Genomic DNA, 24327 nt, shown 5'->3' on the forward strand with positions numbered 1-24327 from the left:
TTGACTTTCCTAATAAATGTGAAACAGAAATTTAAAGTGCGTATACTGTGCTCACTCTTTGCACATGTTGTAGGCGGGGTATATAATAATTATGCTATATAAGCTATAATAAAACCATTAAGCCTGACTAACCACTTCTTTTAACCTTTACATAAGCTTCCATCAAAATTAATACCCATTTCTTATAATGCTTAACATTCATGTGTGTGTGATCTATTGCATCTTAAGCAGCAGTGCTTGCTCCCAGACTTTGGTGTTACTTTTCATTGCACCTGTAAGTCTTTAAACTTTGCGAGGGTGGTGGTGAGCAGCGTGAGAATGTGCGAGCTGGGAGGTGAGTTGGAAAGGGCATTGCAAGAGGTGCAAGCTGGTTGTTGGTGCTGAGCAGAGACTGTGGTGCATGGTGGTTGTTTCCTTCTTGACCTCAAGTGTTCTTGGTGGTGTATCTTTTTTCTTTTTTCTTTCTTTTTTTTTTTTTTTTTTGTAATTTGTAGAATTTGGGCTGATTTTAGTTGTCTTCATTGCTTTTTGTGCTATTAAAGTAATTTGTAAGAGCCTTTAGGGACTGATGAATCTAACCTAGGAAAATGTGGTAGGGCAGGCACTTCTGCTAGTGAGGAATTGACCTCAACTTAACCATATTTTCTAGCTCTGCTTCCAGGCTAGGCAAAGAACCAGCAAGGAGCTTTAAGTCTAGGGCTGGGCGCTTAGGCATGCGTAGTTTGAACTGTGGGTAGAGCTTTATTCTGAAAGGAAAGCTCTGAGATGAGAACTGGCTGATAGGCACCTAGAGTGAAAGCAGCAGAGAGAGAAAGGGTGGCTTCCAGCACGGAGCTGTGTAATGATGTGGTTGGTTTTGGAAGGTGCCATATAACCCTTGAGCTGGGCTGCTGTTAGTTAAAAAAAAAAAAATAATACTAGGATCGTAAATCCATATAAACAGCATTAAGTTTAAATAACATTATTAAACCAAAAATAACCTTGGCAATTGGGTGAGCGGGAGGTTTGTTACAATTACTGTAAGTTGCTGTGACATTTTTAGCTGAGGTTGCGTGGTTTCATTTATACTTTATTAAACAAACTGGAGCTCCAGTATTCCCTGGAGGGATGGATGCTGCACTAATCTTCTGTTAAACTGTCTGCAGTGTTGTTGGAAGGCATCCAGCCAAGGTGGTGCTCTGGAGGTTTGTGCTGTCTACTAAGGTTGCCTGGACAGCCTGTGACCTTTCCTTTGGTGGAAAAGACATCTTGTTTCAGGGATGTGATGTGGCAGCAGGCTGACTCAGATACAGTTGTAAGAATTAGAATTCAATATGTAACTATTGAAACTTGCTTTTATTATTTGGAATTGGATCCTTACAATAAGAAGGTGGCTTCCGTAGTCTTGAGATGTGTAGAAGCAGGCACGTGGTTCCAGTTAATGGCTGCACAGCTTTCTCTGCTGTGAGATTGAGGTTCTGCCACCTGTTACTGGTAGGAATGACAAGATGTGTTGCTGTGTTGACTATCATAAGCTTATTTTGGGAAGTCTTAGGTGTGCTGTTTTTCACAGGTTGTGAATGCAGCAGCAGTGTCTGCAAGCACAGCATCTGTGCATGTGTAGGGAAAGCAGTGTGGGGTGGGCTTTGTAGGTGTTGTAGAGACAAAAAAAGATCTCCAGTAAATCCAGGGAAGTGCTGTTCAAGGCTGCTGTTTGGAAGCTGAGTGCAGTGTTTGACATTGACCTCTTAATAATATCTATGTTGCATAAAGAACACCTCTGACCTCAGTTGGACTGCCTGTTCAGCGTAGGATTTGTGCAACTGACAAACAGTTGCTTGTGGGCGTGTGGGTGTGCTCATTTTTATCGTTGTAATAAATGTCTTGCTTCTGGGAGTATTTGCTAATTTAGGACTTATTTCTTCTCATCACGCTCTACGTCTTTGTCAAATAGTTATAAGTTTTTTGTTGGAATTCTGTATTCAAATATTTTATGTCTTCCAGACTTAAACACTGATAATATCTTTTTCTTCTCTACTCATTTCAGTAGTACTTTCATGTGCTTTCATCTAAATGTATAATGAATTTATTTTTGTGAAGCTTTGCAGATGATTTGAGGCGGCCTGCTTCAGTCACTTCAGTGTGTCCTGGGGAAGGAAGGGAAATGATTATTTTTTCTGTAATTCCATGCCCTGTTTTGTACTTTCTGTATGCAAACAATAACATTGTCATCTCTAGTGCTAGTAATTTACATTTGAAGCATGACATGGACTGGCAGTATCATCTTATCAGCTACTTAATGTCATACTGACAGTTCTTTGTGAAGGTGTGAGCAGTGCTGGTTGGCTTCTCCCTGCCCATCCCTACCCAGAATGGGCATCCCTTGCAGGACTCTGGGCACTGCTGTCTCAGGACAGTGCATTTCAACACCGTATGTGCTGGGTAGCAGTGGAATCTCAACATTCTTTTCCCTTGTAATTGGTCTACGCTTATTAAAATAAGACACAATGATAATAATTTGAGTATGTCTCTAGCCAAATTCTTATTTATTGGTAGCACCAGTGCTGTGTGGATCACACTTCAGGTATATTTCTGAGATCCCTGGATTCTTTTTCTGTTTAAAAAAAAAAAAAAAAGTCCCCAGAATCTATAATAACATTTGAAAAGAAACTTGACCCAATTTTTGCTCTTAGGCACAGCTGTAAAGTCACCAGGCTACTTCAGTGCTGATGAGGTTTGAAATTCAGAGGGAACATTTTGACATGATTTATTTTTCAAGGAATGATTTTTTTTTGGATGAATTAATTGAAATGTAGAAGCAATAAAGAGTGCTGGATAAGTTCTGAAGTGTTCTGTTTTATTTTGGCTGACAAAAACCTTGACAAGCTTTTGGCCATTTGGAATTGCTCCATCTGACTGGTGATAGCAAGGAAAGGAAAATGTCTTCCTGTAAATACAGTGAAATAGCTGTCATGTACAGCATCAGTTCCTTGGTGCCTGGATGCTAAATAGCTCTTTCTGCAGTACGTGGGAACTTGCTTGGGATCCAGAACACTGTGATGCTCTGCAGCTTGATTTTGACAAAGTACTTGTTCTGTTCATTGAGGTACTTTACGAGAGTACTTGATGCTGGTGGGACTGTAGCAGTGCTGTGCTTTGTGCAGAGCTTCTTAACCGTATTGTTAGAAGATTGCCTCACACTTGTGAAATAGGAAGGCAGGGCTGCTTTTGAGAATAGTCATGTGCAAGTATATAGCGGATCTCTTCAAACTCCTCATGTGTAAAGCTTCCGAAAAGTTTGAACAGATTTCAGCTGGTAATTGGGTTTTGACTATGTGGGATAACCTGAGGTGAAGAGTTACTTTTAGTCCAAACTAGCTTTGCTGTTAAATTCATGTTTTGCTCCACTGTCTTATAAGCCAGTAAGTAGTGACCATTTTTTTTTCCTACAGAAAAGTAGGCTGGTTGTGAGATGGGGTTGTTTGAAGTGTGCTGCTGGAGCTGCTCTCAATTATACTCACTGCTGTTGGTTTACAGATCATCTCTCTGGCTTGTGTGCAACATAAAATCAATTATAATACTACTTTAATTTTCCTTTTGTATGAGAATAATGGTACTTAATTTACAACAAACTTGTAATACATTATTGTAGTCAACGAAAATTTAGACAGCAAACTGATTGTAATTATTGTTAACTTTCAGTTCTCCCTAAGGTTAGAATATTGGATCTCATCATCTACCACTGCCTGGGTAAAATTATGCATCTAATTTCTTCAGATCTTTTTACTTTATGGTAAACATAATGTGTATAGGTTCTTGGTAGTCCTTAAGCTGTTACATTTCCATGATATTGCTGACCAAATCTTTTTTTCTCCTCTGACTCAATACAGTTACAGACATAGAGCTAAAGCGACTGAAAGATGCTTTTAAGAGAACTTGTGGACTCTCGTATTATATGACCCAACAGTGCTTCATCAGGGAAGTTCTTGGTGATGGAGTCCCTCCAAAAGTTGCTGAGGTAATCTGCAAACTTCTCTGGGGAGGTGTGTGGTTGATAATGTATACCCATAGATGTGCGTACACAAATATGCCTATAGAAATATGCAACCAAATTTAATTTCTTTCCATTTTTCATGCAGTACCAGTGTGTGTTCTGTATCTGATGATAATGTAGGAATTATGGCCCTTTTTATGCTCTGAGTGGATTTCTTGTTTGTTTGTTTTTCCTGGCTCTAAAGTAGCTATATTAAGACTTAAACTATGGTATTCAGCAGAGCTGTGCGTTTTCTTTTAAAGTAATAGCTCCAATGTAATATAAAGGTAAATTACTTACATATGCAGTGTAGCCTTGGAGGCATCTTTTGAAATCGGAATGATTAGAAGTAGAAAGGGTGGAATTCAAATCTCTGCCATAACACTGGGTCCAAATAGAGCACAAATTTAGTTCTAATAATTTATCCCCTCAAGCATTTGCAAGTGCATTAAACTTTGGTAATAGCAGATGATGATCTGAGCATCCTATGGGAGTTTAATGTGTTTGGGTAGCACTGTGTATCTCAGCAGAATGAAATTGCAAGTTATATGTTACGTCTCTGATAGAATGAGATCCTTCTATACTGTGAACCTCATTTAAACATGCCTTCAGACATCTTTCGGTAGTCTTGAGTGCATAGCAATGGAAGTGACAGCATGATAGGTGGACAAGGAGAGCATCTCCCAAAGGTATCATGCAGAACTGTTTGGACATAGGTGTTTTCAGGGAATCTGTTTGGTAATAACCTGAATTATGTCAGGTAATAACTTTGGTATGGAAGTGAATGAGATTTTGGAACTTCCTACTACCTTGTTGCCCAGTGTTTCTGTGGAGGTGGGCTGGAACACCCACTGCAACTGCTAGTCTGCTTCTTATTGCTGCAAAGACAGCAGTGGTAGGTTCTTCCGTACCTTGTATGAATGGGAGTTAAGTAGTTAATAGTAGCTGGTCTGTGTTAGGTGTTTCCTTTGCTTCTGTTTGCTGGTACGGTGCTATGTGGCTTAGCCAGACCTACCCAGCAGCCTTGGCAAGCCCATGGCTGGTTTTGTTTGGTTACTCCCAGTTCTGGCTGAATTTTTGACATGGAAACCACACCTGAGATGGTATGAGCTAGCAACTCATTCATGTGGATCTGGTATTTAACTGTTTTCTTCCACTCTTTGCTTGTGCTGTGAGATTGAGGACTCTGGCTGCAGCAGTCACTGCTGTCACTAGAGGGGAAGGATTTTGGGTCCTGCAACTTTCTTGCTCCATTTAAGCTGTGGACTTCTTGAAGAATTCCAGCTCTTCCAGGTTGAAGTACTCAAGGAAACACATCTAATTTACTGTTGTGAATAGATGTTTCTGACACTCATCTTTGAACTTCAGTTCATTTTTTTGAGAACTGAAAGGAGACATAAGCCAGCCTCTTCAGATATGGAAGTCGTTAAACATACTGTGTGTTTGAGGGAATTTTCAGCTACAGGTTTGAAGCCTCAGTGCAGTCTTTTTGCATGTATTTATGGCAGTTAGTATGTTTCTGTTATTGCTCAGAAAGGGTCACATTACCGCTATGGTGATTCTTAAGTACTTTCTCATGAAATTTAATGTAAGTGATTAAACTTCTAAGAGAGTTGAATTTTCTTATATTAATGACAAACAGCAATCAGCTGATAATCTCAAAAGTCGTCTTCTGAACAATGCAGGAAGATTTTACTTTTTCTGAAGTCTTTTTCCAGAGTAAAGAAAAACTTGTATCAAAATTCGTTAGATTTTACTTTGCTGGTGTAAAGAAGATAAGTCTTGGTGAGAGACTTAACTGATATAGTGGCTTACAGTGAGTGTAAAAAATGTTGGCACCTGTCATGTCTTGGATAAAATGTTTCCTGGCATGTAGACCTGAGTGAATGAGATAGTAACATTGGTCTTGTTTTGGGAGACATGACGCTCACGTTTTGCAAAGGGATTTCAGTCTGTTAAGAATTGATTTTTCTCCTTAATACACTTGGTTGCAGTGGGCTGTAGGGCTCCTTTGAAAGACACGACTGATAATAGATTGCACTCTGACACAGAATGTCCTGCACAGTTATGGTAGGGTATAGATGTTCTCTCATGGTATTTGAAATGTGATTTGTGTAGTTATTTCATAGCAGTTTCATGGTCAGCTTAATTCTAGCTGCTTATTCTTGCCTAGAGGTCAACTGCTTTGAGTGAAGTGGATTAGTGAAACCTGATAACAAAAATGGTTATTTCAAATCCAAATTTGTTCCCTAATTTCATTCATAGTCCTGCTACATGAATGCTTGCTTTGGAATAGATAGAGAAAGTGGGGTGTGGGACTTGTTGGGCAGGCAAAGGTGCTGGGTTAAACCAGTGATAAAGCTGCGGTGTTGAGAGACAGAAGAGGGAAAGTACTTAAAACACACATGCACACAAAAATTCTAATCATATTTAAATGCAGTTGGTAATTTATTTATGACTTAAGATGATTCCTGTATTTTTTTGTGCAATAGATGTAGTATTTATAGTGATGCAGTCAGTGGGTGCATCCAGTAGCTTTATCATCTCAGTTCTGTTTGTGAGAGGTCCTCAACCTGTGGGTTTTGTTCAGTGATTTTCAGATGATTCTCTCTGCTCTGTTGGTGATTCACAGAGTAGTGGCTCTGTTTACAATAACATGGAAGCCCCACTGACCTCTGAACTCTGCTATTGCTATTTGGCTAAGTTGTCATACAAAGAATGTGCTTTTATGGGAGAAGAATGGGAAAAGGTACATAACTTCACATGCATGTCCTGTTTGTAACAGTGTTCATTTGCACTGTAATGCAAAACGGACACTATTTAACATGTACATAATACTTTTGTTTATAAAAGTCGAGCTCAATTTCTTTATTTTGCCCTCTCTCTCTCTCTCTCTCTTTTTTTTTTTTTTTTCTCCCTAAATATAACTTCTTTAAACTAAAGGTCAGCACATAAATCTGCTATCCAAGCTGTGATCAGTGACAAATCACTTTGTTCTGCCCTTTCACAGTAATAGTTCCCTTTGGCTGCACTTAATGCTTTCTCTTTATGGTTAGATGCCCTGTGTAATACTTATAAGAAAATCATACTAAAAAAAAACAGAAGTGCTGAAATAATTCTTCTATCTAAGAATAATGTATAAGTTCTGACTGCATTATTTTCTTATGGCTGAAGTAGGTATCTCTCTTGTGATATTAATGAGGTACTGGTGCTGTGGGAATGTATTTTGGGATTTAAAGGAGGAGTGCAAGTTAGAAAAGCAGTACAACAACAGGTGTAAATCCCACTGTTAGCAGAATAGTGTACTAACTTGGAGTGGGCATTGTAGCAACAGGGGCAGTGCACAAACAGTTAAAAGCCTGGTTGTTTTTTCCCTGTCACATCTTTACGAATCAGATTTTTAATGGTTTACTGAAAGCACATCTCCACTGATTGGGTAACGAAGCTCTTGTTGCTCCAACAACCTCTTGGACTCTCTTCCAGATCGGGGTATGATAACCTCAGAGCTACCACCTTCATTACCTTGATAAAGAAGAGTAGAGAAATAGCATAGGTGAATGAATCCTTCTTTGCAGGATTGCAGCTTTTTAAAAAACACTTCTGTTCAGGAAAAATGTGTCTTTCACTAATTGAAAGTCCCTCAAAAGACAACTTTATAACTGGAATATCGACAAAGGTGTTTCAGAATTAATATTAAAAGTGTTTAGCTGGCTGTGAGGTGATTAACTGGAAAAAAAAACATGCAAAGTAGAGCCCTGCTATAACTTCTTGCTTTCCATTCTCTCTTATCTTTGTGGTTTAACTTTTGCTTTATTCTCCTAGGTTATCTACTGTTCATTTGGAGGAATATCCAAAGGGCTGCACTTCAATAACTTGATAGTTGGATTAGTTCTACTCACTAGAGGCAAAGAGGAGGAGAAAACAAAATGTAAGTAATGTAACTTAAAAACAAACAAAAAAACAACAGGATAGTGTGTATAGAATATGCTTTTTTACTTTGTATTAATGGGCAATGATAAAAGAAAAAGGAAATATTTCTCAATCTAAACCTTATTGAGTTGTATTGGAATTGAATCAATGCAAGTTTTCAGTGCTTTAGTTGTTGCATTGCTTTTGGAGCTCTTAGCCAGTTCTAAACCTGGTATTTGAAAAGTATAGCTGCAGTAGTTGCTTAAACACTTCTCTTCTTCCTCAGACATTTTCAGTCTCTTTTCTAATGAATCTGGGAGTTATGTGGTTCGTGATGAGATGGAAAAGATGCTGCATGTTGTTGATGGGAAAGTCCCAGAGTCTCTCAAGAAATGTTTCTCTGAGGTATTTAATACAAGTTTTATCTCATTGCATGAAAAAATTGACTATTGCATTGTGCAGTTTTTCTGCCATATACATGCTAGTACCTTGTTTAGAGAAATTAAGTTCTTTATCTTGTAATACACACTTACTGATGTAAGTTGCAACTTGGTGTGTACACGCAAGAGTTCACCATCCTGCTTTGCTTACTATGCTGCTTTGAAAGATACTGTTTCCCAAGAATAATCGTGGTATCAAGTGAATTTAAGTATGAATATCACTAGTATAATTTTATTTATCAATTTGTCATTCTGTTGCAGTTGGGAAAGAAAGCTAGAACACAGATCTGTGAGGAGAAAGAAAATCTGCTCCTTTGATTTAAAAAAAAAAAAAAAAAGCCTACTAGAAGTTGTTGCTTTAAAAATAACAGCTTTAGAATAGTCCTTGTGTCTCACTGTGCCTATCAGGAGCTACAGCATTTATTTGTGTATTAGGTTCTTTGAGAAATGTAGTTTTCATGAAGCTTTCTGAAGTCACTATCTTAAACAGGCTACTTATGTTGACTTGTGGATATTCACAGCTACTTCTTTCTCACTAGTCACCCCAAAGAATGCCAGGTTTGTTTGATTTGTTTGTTTCTTTTGGTATTGGAGGACTACAAACCAGTAAAATCTAGTTGTCGTTCTACATTCTACTGAAAAGCTAGATGAGGAGCTTAAATTGTGGATTTCAGATTACTTTATTACCTTACGTTGTATGGTGCACTGTATTTATGGTAACTTTGGTGTGCTGTGAAGCTTGTGACCAGCACTGGCTGGGCAAACTTGTTTAATCTGGCATGGTATCATGTTGGCTTTGTGGGCAGTGATTACATTCTTCGTTCTTGACTGGAATCATCAATCATATGTATGCTGCAGTCCAGTTTTTGGAGCTGACCCATTTCAATGTTTCCTATATTTAATTTCCCATCAATATGGTATGATGAATTATACCCTAAAAGTTAATTGCTTACTGTCCAAGAAATCTAGAAATACTTTATTAATATCTTGCAGGCAGAGAAATATCAATCTGCTTTGATACCATTTTCCTGTTCAAGAAAATGCTCCATATTGATTATCTTTTAAAAGAAAAATAGTGTAATGACCCACTCAGCAGGATTTACTGACCTGTTAATCATACTAGGTCTTTGCTGGGGAATGAGAAAGTTTAATGTTCCTGTTGTGGGCCTTCCTTCCTGCCGTATGGCAGATGAGTTTATATTTTCCAGGGTGATGTTTATAGGTGCTCTTATTCTTTCCTTCAGAGTTATTGTATGTGCTCATCTAGAAGGAGGAACTCTGAAATTTATCTCTCTTCCTCATTCCTGTTTCTAAAATAAAGGAAACAAATGCAGTGATATCTGTGTTGCTCTGGTTGCTTGAGTTCCACCACGGCTCATCTGTAAAACTTAAGTGGTTCAAGTGGTTTTTCTGCCAAAACTTTCCTGTCCTTTGTCCTTCTTGTTGCTCCAATCAATTAGAATGATGCGAGAGCGTTATGAAACATAACCTAGCTCCTCTTCCATTTGCAGAAAGCTGTAGGGAAAAAGTAGCAGGAAAGCAGAGTGGAAAAGGTACTGAGAAAATGATGATGTGTCTGATCCAAACTTCTGGATAATGATTCAAAGGAGATAGAGAAGGCAATTTGGTCTGCATGTATTTATAGGAGGAAAGCGTAACACTAACGTAGAAAGAAGAGGCAGAGAAGATCAGTGTCTGGAATCTGAAATAATCCATTACAACTAGAATACAAAGCAAATGATGTAGCAGCAATGGTGATTAACCATTTTCTGCGGTTGGCAGTTGCCGTTAGTCCATGGCCAAATGCAAGTTGTTGTGTTCCCCAGAAATGTAATTCAGTGAAGTTTAATGGTCTGTGATATTAGGGAAGTTTAACCAGTCAATGGCTTCACATGCTTTTTAGTTTACAGACTCTTGTTTATTTCCCATAGTCATTAGGACCTCTAGATAATGTGTTTGTATGCTGATAGTAAGCTTGATTTTATTTTCAGTATTTCTACGTTGCCTACAAAACTAAGCTGTGATTTCACGGCCACATCTTGAACACCGTCAGCTAAACGTTTTAAACAACCTCCTGTGCATTTAAGTTGTGTGGATCCATGGCTTTCATGCACTCCTGAACAGCCAATTCTGTAAGATGTCCAGCAAGAGAAACTTGAGTTAGGAGATGCTGTGAATGTCACATTTGCATGCATGCTATGAAGTAGTTTTTGGACAACAGAAGCATAAATTTTGAATGCTTCTGCAGTGATTCTTCATGCTGTTAGTTATTCACAAATCTAAACTTTCTGTGTTAGGTGTTTGCATACTTACATAAATATAAAAGAGTGTTTATGATTTTTTTTTTTAGCATCAGCTATTCAGCACAAAAGAGCTTTTATCTGTCATAATAAGCTCAAATTCGTAAAAATAACTGCTGCTTCTGTGAGTTGTAGAAACATTTTTTTTTTTTTGTCTAATTCCTATAAACTGAGGTGCAGAGTAAATGACTTTCCTAAGGCCACGCTGAGTAGGAGGCTGAAATGCAGGGAGAGCTGAGGAGTCTCATTTCCTTCTCTGTGCTGTATTTCAGAATGAAATGGAAAAGCAGGCATGGCTCCAAAAAATAATCTTATTGCTTATTTTTATAGGAAGTTATTGTTCTTACAGCTAGATGGTTTCTGTTTAATCACAGAATGGCCCGGGTTGGAAGGGACCTCAAGGTTTCGTGAATCTCCAACCCCCCTGCCACATGCAGGGCCACCAACCTCCCCATTTAATACTAGACCAGGTGAACCAATTAATGAGAAAGGAGAGAAAAACAGTGGTGTTTTCTTATTTTCTAATAGGGTGAAAAGGTAAACTATGAGAAGTTCAGGATTTGGCTGTTGCACAACAAAGATGCTTTCACGTTTTCCCGTTGGCTGCTGTCTGGAGGTGTGTATGTGACACTCACTGATGATAGTGACACTCCTACCTTCTATCAAACCCTGGCTGGAGTCACACACTGTAAGTAAAAGATGGTTATTTTGCACGCTTCTTAAAACTATTTCAGAGATCAAAAACTGTGGTCTTGCTGCAGTTGTTCATTAAATCTTACTACTCTAATTAGTTCTGTTCAGCATACAGAGCTTGTCTGTGCCAACTTGTTCTTTGGTTTTTGTGCTGTGATACATAAAACGTTGTTATGGAAAAGGATACCTTGGGTCATTATTTCTAAGGGAGAACAGCATTTAATAACAGCATTTCCTATGGAAGGTGGTGATTACAAGGTTGATTAAAAAAAAAACTAATTTCTTCACAGAATGGCCAGGGTTGGAAGGGACCTCAAGGATCATGAATCTCCAACCCCCCCGCCACATGCAGTGCCATCAACCTCCACATTTAATACCAGACCAGGCTGCCCAGGGCCCCATCCAATCTAAGTATTGATTCCTAAATATATCAGTCTAAAGAGACTTGACATTAATACAGATGTGGTATTTGCTCTTCCAGATATGGTGTCATGAAACTGTTGAGACAGTTTTGATGATAATGTCTGCTTCAAAAATAAATAATTACCTCCTAATCTGTTTTCTACAGTAAATTAAGAAATATTCCTGATGTATGATGTAGTCAGGGAACTAAATTAAGTAAAGAGTAGCCTCCTCAGGATCTGCAGGTAGGAATGATCTCCAGAGAGCAAATGCTTCCTTATGTCTACATCTTGATGTAAAAGGAGGAGCAGCTGTTTTTGTAGATGAAATGTAAAAACAAAAGGCTGGCAGGTCAGATGTGATGTGCATGCATAACGTAAGCACACAGCACAGTAGTATTGGGGACTTGATATCCCTTAGGAAAAAGGTGTTTGCTATTGAGATATCAGTGGTTTGAACAATCTCCATGTGCTTCAGGTGGAGCAAGCAATCAGATTTCTTCAGGTGGAGCCTGGCATTTTATCTCTTTAGTAGTTGAATTATTTGTATAAAATTACATTTAGTTTTATCTTTTGCTTTTAAGTGTGAGCATTACAATTGTGTTTTGACCATCTAAAATGAAAGTACATAATAAAACCAGAATTTATAGGTAGGTAACTTATTTGCAAGAGAGATTGCAGTAGACATGGAGGCTTCAGGAAACCACTCCAAAGCCCTATAGGACAAAAGGGAATAATAACAAAAAAACCCTTTCTGAATTGTGTAGGTTCTGTGGGTGCTTAGCGTTTTTTTTATCTGGGAGATGTGCAGGCATGGCTGCTCCTTTATGCGTTCTGGTTTGTGTGGCTTCGTGATCTGTTGGAGAAGCGACTTCATCTTTAAAGCCTTGTGAAAAATACAGAATTTCATGTCTCTACTGGGTGTTCCAACACTAACTGTATATTCTAGTGGGGAAAAAAAGACCCAAACCCTTGCATTCAGGGGAAAACAAAGCAACAAAGTGTTGCTGCATATGAGATCAGGCTACTGAGAAATTCAGTGTATTGAAGCAGCCGGCAGTACTGTGTTTCTTCACCAACAGCTTACTTGGAGAAGCTCTTGGGTGCTCATAATGAAGATGGAAGTGAACAAGAAATTAGGTTTTCCTTTGTCAGGATTAAAAAGCTGAAATAAAAATAAATATTTGTCAGTGTTTGAAACAATTGTTGAATCTTCAGGTATACAGTGAATCTAGGATCAAGGTTTTCATTCTGTTCAGGTGAATAGCACAGCTTACACTTAGCACTGAATCAGTAAAACGTTTCAAACTGTGAGGTGTCTGCAGGTTCAGTATACTTGACCTCGACTGGAAAGCTCACGTTACAGGATGTGTTTGGACTGCTAGATAAAATTAAATTTCTTGTAGTTCTGTTATCTTACAACAAATGTTGTTAACAGAAAAACCGGTGTGTTTGTGCTGTGTTAAGGTGGCTGCAGCTTGGTATCATTCGGAAGACAGATGTGGGAAACTGACTGCAGTTGGAGATAGTAAGGAGACAAACTGGTGAACTGCCCAGCCCTCCCAAAGCCTGAACAAATGCTTTTCATTGTGTCCAATGGTTTCCCTTGAGACTTGAGGCAGTATAGGAATCTCACAACAGATGCAAAAGTAAGGATAATCTGAGTGCTTGTGCACTTAAAAGTAATTGCACTGAATGAGATACGGACACCTGGGGCCTTGCTTTTTTTTTTTTTAAAGTTCAGTATCTATAGTGTAGTTAAGTCAGTCTGAACAAGAAAGTAATCTTAACTTAGCTGAACGGATAGAGCATAGGAGTTCCTTTTGTCTGAAGTCAGGTTTGTTTGTAATTCTTGTGATGGGGATAATAGTTGTCCTTTGGGAGAAAAAGGAACAGAAAGAATGTTGACTAAACTCAGACAGATGCTGTTAGCAGAACGTATGAGAGAGTGCAAGTTGGGAATTTCTGCTCTCAGCTGAAAACTCATTAATGAAACTCTCTGGTGTGGTGTCAGTGTATCCCCACTGCTGGGGCTGTGCTCGGGCCCCAGCTCTGCGTGTTCTGTTAAAAACTGATGGGATGTGAAAAATCAGAACAATAAAATAGGGAACATTAACATTGATTTAGAAATCGACAGTGAGCATTGTACTGCAAGGCACCAGTGACTCCATTTACATTTGTTTAATGAGCCAGGCTCCCAGGGAAACAAAGGAATTCTAATTTTTCAGTTGTAAATAACATTTGTTTTGGAATGCAGATGACTTCAATTATTTTTCTCAACACATAATTGGAAATTAAACTTCAAAGATACAGGAAGTTACACACACTTGCTGCTTTTAATCAAATTTTGTTCCATTTCGCTTAAATCAAAAATATGAGTCATTTTGTTTAAAAGTTACCAAAATAACTTAAAGTTTTCTTGGACCATTGTTCTCCACAAATGGTGTAGTGGCTATGAGTCTCCCTTCTGTGCAAACAGTGACAAAAACAGGCAAACCTTTTGGATTGTCTCAGTTTTTTGGTGTGATTGCATACTTCTTGGTTTTGTTTAGTTGATCATCATATTGAATAGCATTGTAGTGGTACTTGTAAATCAGAGACAGTCCTGTCAGGAACTGCTGCTAACTTTGAACCAGCTGTTGTTCTGGTGCCCTGGCAAGTGCCCATCCTAAATACACAGTGGAGCTCTCTGTTGCTCATTTTAGCAGCTGGATGCAGAGGAACAGGGGCATCTGGAAAGGTGAGGTATTATGGACTGGGAGGGCATAATTCTTCTGATGCAGCGTAGGTGGTGTTGCCTTTTTGCAGCTGTGTCAGTTTGGTGTATCCCACTGCCCTGTGCTGGTCCTGTGTATTCAGGTTTTCTGTCCTTTTCTATGAGGAGAATAGTCCCACTTACAGAGGTAGCACAGTGATAGGCTATGTAATTTGTCCTTCTCTGTCATCCTGTTCTTGTGTCACTCACTTTTACTGACATCCTAATACTCTTCTGAGGGAACCATCTTCTGCTGTCAGGAAAATTGATCAAAACTCTTTGCTTTTCTGACAGCTCTCAGAGATTCAGCGTGACAGTGTTTAATCAGTGTAATGACTATATTCTAGAACATAGTTATTGCTGATTTAATACAATGAGAGAAGTCCTGGATAGCTGGATGGCATGATTGCAAAGCAGGAGTGAGTTTTTGAAACTTAAGTTGAAACTGAGTGCTGTGGAAGTAACCTCTTCTGTCGGAGAAGTTCATGATGCAACACAGGTCTGTGCAGCACAGTGGGCAACTGCTTCACATGGGCTGCTGGGATGTGCTTTTCTACTTCTTCAGTTGTGGTACCCACCCTTGAAACACCATCTCTTAATGATGCACAGAAGGCCCCTGTGTAAGATGGTTATGAAAATTCAGGTTTTATTAAAGGTGTTTTTAGGATACATTCTGTTCTCTCCTGTTTTGTTTTTTTTTTTTTGAGTGTGTGACTGTGTGCTTCGAGGCGAGGTGTCACGCTTTATGCCTCTGCAGTGCGTGTTCAAATCCTTAAGGCAGTGATACACGCTGTGTTCTGCTAGGTGAGTGTCTGGTTGGTAGGCTCTGATGCACTGTAATGTCTTGGCTGAAGTTGTAGTGTTCCCTTCTTTGTGTGTCCTTTAATAAAAAAAAAATTAATTAAAGAAGCAAAGGGAGGGGGAGAGGACAGGGGAAAAAGGTATTCCAGCAGAGCAGGCCAATAAGAAAAAGCCTCAGTGTCACTTAAGCTGCATCTTGCACTTTGTTATCCTCTTAGTTCCCAGGTTATTTTATGTCCTGCAAAGCAGCTCTCTGTGCCCCAGGTCCCAGGATCTTCCATACGTTAATTTGAAAGTGGTGAGCAGCCACGTTCACAGGAGTGCTGCCGTGTTCACCGTTCTGCCTTGGGTCTGGCCCGGGTGGGTGGCGATGAGCAGCGCTGTGCCTGGGGGCTGGGCTTTGCCTGCAGGCTGTCATGGTGAGCGGAGAAGCGAGCCGAGTTTCAGGTAAAATGTTGAGAATATGGTATGCTTCTGCTGCTGTGAGCCAGACAGGATTGTGCCAGTAGGTAGGTAAAAATTAAATCATTCATAAAATATATTCAGATGGGTCTTTCATTCTGATGCTGTTTAAAAACCAAACAACAACAACAACAAAACTGTAATGAAACCTTAAATTTTTTTCCTAAGAATATTATTCATGGCATTGCTACCTGTGTAATATTTAGGGAGTACGTTTCATGGAAATGGAATTAAAATGAAGAGTGCTTTCTTTCTTTTCTTTTTAGTATTTATTGCTGACGTTGCAGCCTATCAGTCACCATGCAGTGGCTGGTTTTAAATTGGCTTGTTTTCAGTAGGTGTGCAGTTCTTCCTGAAAAGCATTAGTTTACCTCTTCTTCCTTTGCTGTATGAGGCTCCAGTTAGACCTGTGCTGGCCCTTGTCTCATCCCTCTGGTCGTGCTTGTCTGACACTGAGTCTCAGAGCTGAACTAGAAAGCCCCATTCTTGATCCTACAGATCTGGAAGTTTTCCATGTTTTAATAGAGAAATGGCAAGAGGGAAATGAAATATCACCATCCCATGGTTGCTTATGCTTAAATTTCACAGGTGCCTAACGTGTGTTACCTTGAATAATTACGTATCTTTAATTGACAAAAATGAGTATTTGCCTAAAAAGCTATTCTGTTCTTATGTTTTGGAATATATTATATTTAGAAGATTAAATAATGTAAGTAACGTTTACATTTTGACCCACTAAATGAAAGTCTACTTTCACCTCCTGATTTGGTTTGTACAGGCATTAGAAACAGAAATTTATGCTTTGAGAAGTTAAAATACTTAATGCAAAGCCAATTGCAAGGAAGATGGCATTTTTTCATACGCATCAGTATAAGTACATAAACATTAGGATGGTAAGTAATTCTTACCACGCTTCATTTAAACTTCAGTATCAAACATGATTGTATGTATGTATCCTAAGTGCACAGGACTCCTCATTAGGTGTAATGAGGAATGTATGGTGCATTACGTATGCTGGGATTAATTTGTGACATTATGTGCAAAAAAAACCACTGAAGAAATTACCTGACAGCTGGCTTCTGCTCTTCAGGCTTAAATATTTACATGTGCTATAATCCAGTAAGTCTCTATTTTATGCAAGTGAGGTAGGCCTACAATTCCTTGTTACCCTGAGATAAAAATATTGTTACATTTTTACTTCTAGTCTCAGTCTGAGTCATGTAGGTCTATTCAGCACAAAGAATGCTTCTTTGTCCCCTGTCAGTCTCACTTTCTAAAATGTTTGGCTCTTTGGTTTAAAGCTCTTTCCTGTATCCTATCACTGTTCCCCCCAGTAGTCCCTCCTGGCTGTCCTGCCCCTTCAGGTTCTGCCCTTGTTTGGTGCCTAGCAGTTCAGAGAATCTTCTTGTATTTTTCTATCTCATAAAGTTGCTTTCACTTTTCATTGGTTATTTTAATTTTTGGTTATTTCTGTTCTTGCAACTCCACAAATATGCCTTTTTGCACTGCTGCAGAATGCTGATACTGCAGCTCTTATATGACTCCATGCAGGCTCTTTCAGTGTGGTAGCATACTGATCCCTGTGGAGGCAGTGAGATTGAGGGAAAGTGTATTTTATCTGGCAGACTCTTTCTCACCTGTACTGCCCAGAGTGAGACAGGAGTGTCACTGAGCCATCACAGCACTGCCGTTTCATGGCACACACCAGCTGCCTGCCTCTTGGCTGTTGCATTTAGGCCCATGGAACTGCCTGCATCTGTGGCACTGTCTTAAGCATCTGTGATGTTTCGATATGCGATTTTCAAAGAAGTAACTGTCCTGTTACTCCTTGAATTCTAGTGGAATCATATTCCTTTATATGTGTAGATTAGTGTTTCCATATGTATTCCAACACAATCAAGAACCAGCAGATGACAGTCCAGATAAGGGAACTGATCCAGCTGGGAAAGAGGAGGAGAGAAGAAATAAATCAGTTTTTTCTGCAGGATCAGTTCTCTTATCTCACTTACCATGTAAATGCACAGTAGCTGATAGTGGTGCAAGTGAGGATGCTGCAGTGTGTGCCTGGCACTAAGTGCATGGTAAGTTGGAGTTACATGAGAAATACACGACCCTCAAGCTGCAGCTTTTGTGTGGATGTACTGCACATCAGCTCTCATCTGTTTTGTGCCTGTGCTGAATGTGCATTGGAGGAGGGCTTATTTTCACTGAAGTTGCTTTTCTAGTTGCTGCGTAAAAGCACAGGGAGATCCAAACCTTTCCTGCTCCTTGAGCTTGACTTCAGATGTTAATTTTTCATTAACAATTTCCAGACTTTGTTCTGGATGTATGCTTTGTGTTGCATAATGCCCCCTGCCTGTTGGGTAGCTGCAGTTAGATCATGCTTGTGTTACCTAAGCTAGTATTTGGAATAAATTACTTCTATAAATGACATGAATAGGAAAAATCAATACAATTTTAACTTGACATGTGACTTTTTTGGTCTTTTCTTAAGCTTTACAGGATTATTATTGTTTCTGTAGACTAAACCAGGCCAAATAGCTCAAGTTAAACCTATTAGAAAGCTGGCATGGATTTAAAGGCTCAGAACCATCTGGGAATGGGATCACACGTAGTGGTTCTTAATATAGACAGCTTTGTCATTACATATCTATTAGAGAACCAATTAATTTGCACTGACCTGAAGCAGTGCTGTGACACACTTGCATATGTAAAAAGGCTAAAAGTATTGTTGTGCAGAAATTAAAAAATATATATATTTATATAAAAATGATATTAATTTGAAGGGTAAAACTACAGCTGATCTGTGAAACTTAAAGAAATTAGCCTTTGTGTGTGTTCTGAAAGAAAACTAAACTTATCCCTATTTCTGTTCACCTTTGCCTAATGCCTTTTTACTCAGTCTCTTTCCTTTTCCCTTTCTTTAATCAGATTGTGAGTTCCTTGGTATAAAGTCACTTTGGGGTTTATGTAATCCCTCTGCAATGTTGACCAGATTTCTAGGTGCATCTATGATAAAAACAGCAGAGTAAAATAAGTTTGGAAATGATGCTGGAGTAGTGTGTGAATTTCACATCGAAATTCAACCTTACTTCTCTATAAGTAGGCCCAAACTTTCATATAGGGATTTTTCAAGGGCACCAAGGGATTTTTTTTTTTTAAGAGTTCTGGTTGCTTTTTTTTTTGTGTGCTGCTTTACATCCATTTTAGAGAATGTAAATATTGGCTAGTTTTGAAAGATGGCATTGTCATATATCCTGCGTGTTCAATTCATTGAGAACATGTGAAAATGAAGAGATTGCTGGAGCCTTTTGTAGTGTCATTTCTGTACTTCTAAACACTCATCACTCGCTGACGTCACGTTCCTTGACATTGAATAGCTAAAATTATTCTCTAGGTAAACCAGGTAATAACAGAACTTTATAGCTTGTATCTTTATTATTTATACGCATGAATCAAACAGAAAAAAAATTGCACCATTCTCTTTGTGACAAAATAGTGCTGTAATCATACTTAGTGCCCAGTTCTAACATGGTCCAGATGTTGCTAGATCTCCTTTTCTTTGTGTTGCTTATACAGTGGAAGAATCTGACATCATTGATCTTGAGAAACGGTACTGGCTGCTAAAAGCTCAATCAAGAACTGGACGCTTTGATTTAGAAACATTTGCTCCCTTGGTTTCCCCTCCTATTCATCCATCTCTGAGTGAAGGTATGGAACTGCGACAGAACACGTGAGGAAGCAGTGTGCTGTGCTGTTGGGGCCCTGATGGCCTCCTGACATACAGATTTTAGGGCTTCAGAAATGGGTTTGTGGTTTTGCTGTTTTCTTAATATTTTAAGCTTAAGTTCAGTTCACTGACTTGTGAGCGTTGGAAATAAGAAACAATGCCTGAGAATCTGCATTGGTTGTGAAACGTAGAATGACAAAGGGAAGCAGTACTTCTGGCTGTTGTGTTCTTTAATACACTTATTAAAAATCAGTTAAAATTACAAATGTTTGTCCTTGCTGTGTGAACTGTTACAATTCACATAGATGCTGTTGTCAACTGTTTCAGTCAGGTGCTGTAACAGATGCTTTGTTGTTTGCAGGTTTGTTTAATGCCTTTGATGAAAACCGAGACAATCACATAGATTTTAAAGAAATTTCCTGTGGGCTCTCAGCATGTTGCAGGGGACCCCTGGCAGAAAGGCAGAAGTGTAAGTATGCAAAGTATTAACTATTAATTTTTAGAGAACTTCTTCAGTTTGAGCGAGTATGCTTAGTTGTTTTCACCTTCTTAGAAATTCGTTCTACTTGAATGTCTTCAGAAGTTAAAAAATAAAATGAAGTTTTAAGTAGGAAGACTTCCCTTTTTAAAGCATGGTGAAACTGAGTTCTTTGTACCTCCATAGCTAATACTTTGGAAGTTATGTTGGAGTGTTCTGTAGCTAGTGTGTGTTGTCCTGTCTGCTGTCAGCTTTCAGCTGGCTTCTTCCCTGCAGGATGGTTGTTTTGCTTTGGGAGAACCTTCCTTCCATACTTCTCCAAAGCCATATTGCTGGAACTTAAAAGCATTTACTGGGAATTTCTGTATGCACATATGTTCCCTGCTAAGTCACATCAGAAAACACAGCACAAAATTGCAGGAATCCAGATTACAGTTTATTAAACACAGCTGCTCCATTTCCTCACTACCCATGCATCCTGCCTCATCAGAACTGTCAGCACTAAGTCATGTTCTTGTGACTCTGAAGACTTGCATTCTGCAAGGGAAAAAAAAAAAATGTTGTTGAGTGGTTCTAATGCACAAAAGTTATTTCCTTTTTTTTCCCCCCAGTTTGCTTCAAGGTTTTTGACATTGATCGGGATGGTGTGCTGTCTCGCACAGAACTTAAAGAAATGATGGTTGCGCTTTTAGAGGTCTGGAAAGATAACCGTACTGATAAAATACCTGTAAGTTATACGTATGTATTTTCTTGCTCACTTGCTTCTGTTTCCTAAAATCATCTTTTAAAAGCAGGAGTAATATTCCTCTTTCAGATGACAATCTTGTTTGATCATAGTTTTAGTGAAATAAAACTACTCTTAAACTGTCTTAACTGAGAACTGTTGATAATATAACTTTGCCCTGCTGTAAACCAGAGTACCACCGTGACTGTAATGTATGCTGTTTCATATAAAGGAACCTCAGGTACAAAAGTACAATTGTCTGGAAGCACTCAGTTGTGAACTACATAGTGATATCGTCAGTGTTCTGATAGTTGCATTTTTATTCTGAACACATACTGCTCCAGAGTGCTTTGAGAATTTGAATCTCTTTTCTAATTCTTTTGTGTGCAAGGAGTTGGACATGGATTTATCTGAAATTGTAGAAGATATTTTGAATATGCATGACAACACAAAGGTAGGAATTTGCTATTTTCCTGTCATTTCTATAACAGTATCTTCAATTTATGCATTTATAAATTAATAAATGAAATAATTGTGTGCTTTCCTTAAAGCAGAGGTGTCAATAAAAGAATCTTACGTGAAATGTCAGTTTTCCATTAACTTTTCCACATTGTTCTGTTGCAAAGTAATGTTTGAATTTATAAGTCATTATATACAAAACTCAACCAAAAATGCATAACCAAATAAAGTTAATTTGAAGCATACACTGTTTATAAGGCTTTATTAGGTGTAATTAATACCACTTTTAAATCTGATGGCTTACTTCTTGTGAAGAATGCTGTTTGTTTCTTTCATGTTAAAATGATCTGGAGAAGGAAGAGTAGTGCAGTGGTGAATTTCATCTTTTATGCTCAGTAAAAAGATAGGTTATTCTCCTGTACTGGAACAGAACTGCACTGATTCAAAAGTAACTCTGGTGTTATTACAAGATTTTTTTGGCAAGTGACATCATATGCAATCAGTGAATACAAACAGCACAGAATTACTGTTGGAAAGCTAAGTGTCTGTGAAACCATGGAGGCCACTGTCATGACAGAACAACAAATCTTAATAGTTTGTATTGTGCTTTGTAGTTAATTGTGAGTAAATCTTTAATTATGTTCTTGCTTTTTGCAATGGGCACCATTATCTGCAAACAATATTGTGATAGTTGTTTCCATTGTTTCACTCTTTGCTTCGCTAATTATAAGAGGAAGTGCAAATTGTGAATAATGTAAGAAAGGCTCTAAAGAATTCTTAGTTACTTGTTTGAATAGTTCTCTTGACTGCTTGTACTTCTACAAAGTGGTAGGCAAATATTTTGTTAGAGTTCAGTTACTGCTAGGGCAATAGGAAATAAGGCTTCAGTGAGCTCCTTCTTCTCATGCTTTGAGGCTTTTGTTTGGTCTTTTAATGGAGGGTTTATAATAGCAACCTCATCTCCATAGAGAGTAAAAAAAAAAAAAAAAGTGTCTTTGGAATATCTTTCATAAGTGCATCACGAATGTAGTGCTGGGAAGAGTTGATGATGCATTAATTACGTAAATTGCATAACCTGTTCTCAATATGTTAGCTTTGACCTCTGAACTTCAGAGCAAATGATCTGTGAGAAGAGGTGAACAAACTGCCAGTGCTCTGGAAGTGACAGGGCTATACTGAAAAATCAGAATTGCTTTTGTCACTGAATAATTGACAATCAGAAATTAATTGATTCTGATATTGGTCAGCATTATGCTAGTGTAACTTTTCAAATGATTCAGAACTAATATGCCATATTGTATGTTAAGATCATGAGGATTTTATCTAAAATTGTTTTTCCCAGTCCTCAGAGGAAGGCAGCAGTCTTCTGTAGATTCCAGGTGTCCAAGCAGCCATATACTGCCCCTGCTGCTTTAGTGGCTGGAGAAAGTAGTGGTGAGGCTGAGCATAAGCTAATCTGGATGGTACAGAGCAGGAGCAAAGGTTGCATGCTGTGTGGTTTGATGTGTAACCTTCAAGCTTTTTGGCTCTCTGGGTTGCTTGTTATATTGGAACTGGCTTTTTCTTATTTCATTGGATCCAGCTTTATTATGAATGGTAGACGCTAATTTTTCTCAAACTACTAATTTTGTCATGCCTTGCGTGACACGTTTAATGAGCTTTTTTGTAGTACTTCTATTAAATAGTCAGGTTAATAGTTTGATTCTTCATTCCTTTTTCCCATTCCTCTTTTAACTAAGCTTGGACACCTCACTCTCGAGGACTACCAGATATGGAGTGTGAAGAGTGCTCTTGCCAATGAGTTTTTAAATCTACTTTTTCAGGTATGTTTAAGAAAAATTTAAACTTGTAATGGGTGGTAGTTGGCTCATCAGCTTTTTGCACAGCTGTGAGTTGCAGCACCAATGTTTGTGTCAGCATGCTTACACGTTTGTCTGTTGCATTAAGCTCTGTTTTACTTCTAGCAGTTATAACATGTTCACTTTAGATGTTTCATTTCCCTTGATCCCTTTATGACATGGGGCACCCTCATTTCAGGCTTCAAGCTCAAAAGCGTGCTCACACAGTACAGGGTCTGCCATTAATTTGTCTGGGCTTGTGTTTAAACTGTCACAAGCTTCTGCATCTCATCTGCAGACAGAAGAGCTAAGTAGTCTGAATGGAGTGCCTTGGAAAGCTTTTTTTGGTTTGTTTGCAGGGTGGTTTATGTGAAGAATCTGATACTAGCACAGTGTAACATGACTTAAAAGGAAACATTGGAGCCAGCTGTGTTGTGTGCGCTGGAAAATCTGTTGCTTCCCAGCAGCTAATGGCTTTTGTTTTATTCAGAATGTAAAATGGTCCCTCACACTGTAATATAAATTTAAATAAGATATCTCACCAGTCATTAGAAGGCTCCAGCTGAGATGCAAATTAGTAACCTCAAAAGAGATGTAAGGAAAAGACTATAAATCATGTTATGAGTAGCAACCAATTTGACAAATGTCTTAGAGACAAGACAGCTGACCCTCCTTCCTGCGGTGGGAAACAAAGACTCCTGCAGAGTGTTTCCCTGCTTGTTACTCCCCACTGCATGCCCTGTGGCTGGGGGCTGCTGGGGACTTGGTGGCTGCCAAGGCCAGGATGCTTAGTAACATCTGGGAGTGCTGTCCTGCACACATAGCACTGCCCACTCAAAACAGGAGCTATCAAGGGGTTGTGCTTTTTTTCTTCTGTATGTTCTTTCATTATTATTGTTTTGTGTACTGTTTTCCCTTTAAAAGAGAGAGAGGAAGGAAAAGATTGTTAGAGAGCAGCTTTGACCAAATTTTATGGTACTTTGTTATCTGTACAGTGGGAGCAGGTGGCAAATATGGTAACTCCAAATATTTCTTGTTTAATGACTTGTTTGATTGTAGGTAATGTGGCTACGTAGACTAATGAGACTTTTCAAAAATTCTTTATAAGTTATTCTTTTCTTTCACTCACCTAGAGTTTGCTTCACATTGATGCAATTCTTAAAAATTACTTTTTCCAGGTGTGTCATATAGTTTTGGGGCTGCGACCTGCCACTCCAGAAGAGGAAGGACAGATTATTAGGTGTGTGCTTTGCTCTCAGTTCTAAATATATTTCAAAGTCACCTTTTAATACTATCAAAAGAAGAATTGCAACTTCCCCTTTTCA

At 38.6% G+C, this 24327-nt stretch overlaps 1 protein-coding gene across 3 annotated transcripts in view; it reads left to right on the forward strand.

Moving 5' to 3' along the window:
• USP32 (ubiquitin specific peptidase 32) overlaps nt 1-24327 on the forward strand; it is a 59510-nt gene that overhangs the window by 11952 nt on the left and 23231 nt on the right. For all 3 annotated transcript variants that reach the window (XM_085240879.1, XM_085240881.1, XM_085240880.1), the window contains exons 2-11: nt 3870-3997; nt 7835-7940; nt 8208-8326; nt 11190-11349; nt 19353-19484; nt 19865-19972; nt 20593-20708; nt 21097-21159; nt 22904-22987; nt 24181-24242. In XM_085240879.1, coding sequence (XP_085097005.1) covers nt 3870-3997; nt 7835-7940; nt 8208-8326; nt 11190-11349; nt 19353-19484; nt 19865-19972; nt 20593-20708; nt 21097-21159; nt 22904-22987; nt 24181-24242 — 1078 coding nt within the window. The remainder of the gene's footprint in view (nt 1-3869; nt 3998-7834; nt 7941-8207; nt 8327-11189; nt 11350-19352; nt 19485-19864; nt 19973-20592; nt 20709-21096; nt 21160-22903; nt 22988-24180; nt 24243-24327) is intronic.

This window comes from Meleagris gallopavo, chromosome 21 (assembly GCF_905368555.1).
Source record: "Meleagris gallopavo chromosome 21, MGAL_WU_HG_1.1, whole genome shotgun sequence".
NCBI lineage: Eukaryota > Metazoa > Chordata > Aves > Galliformes > Phasianidae > Meleagris > Meleagris gallopavo.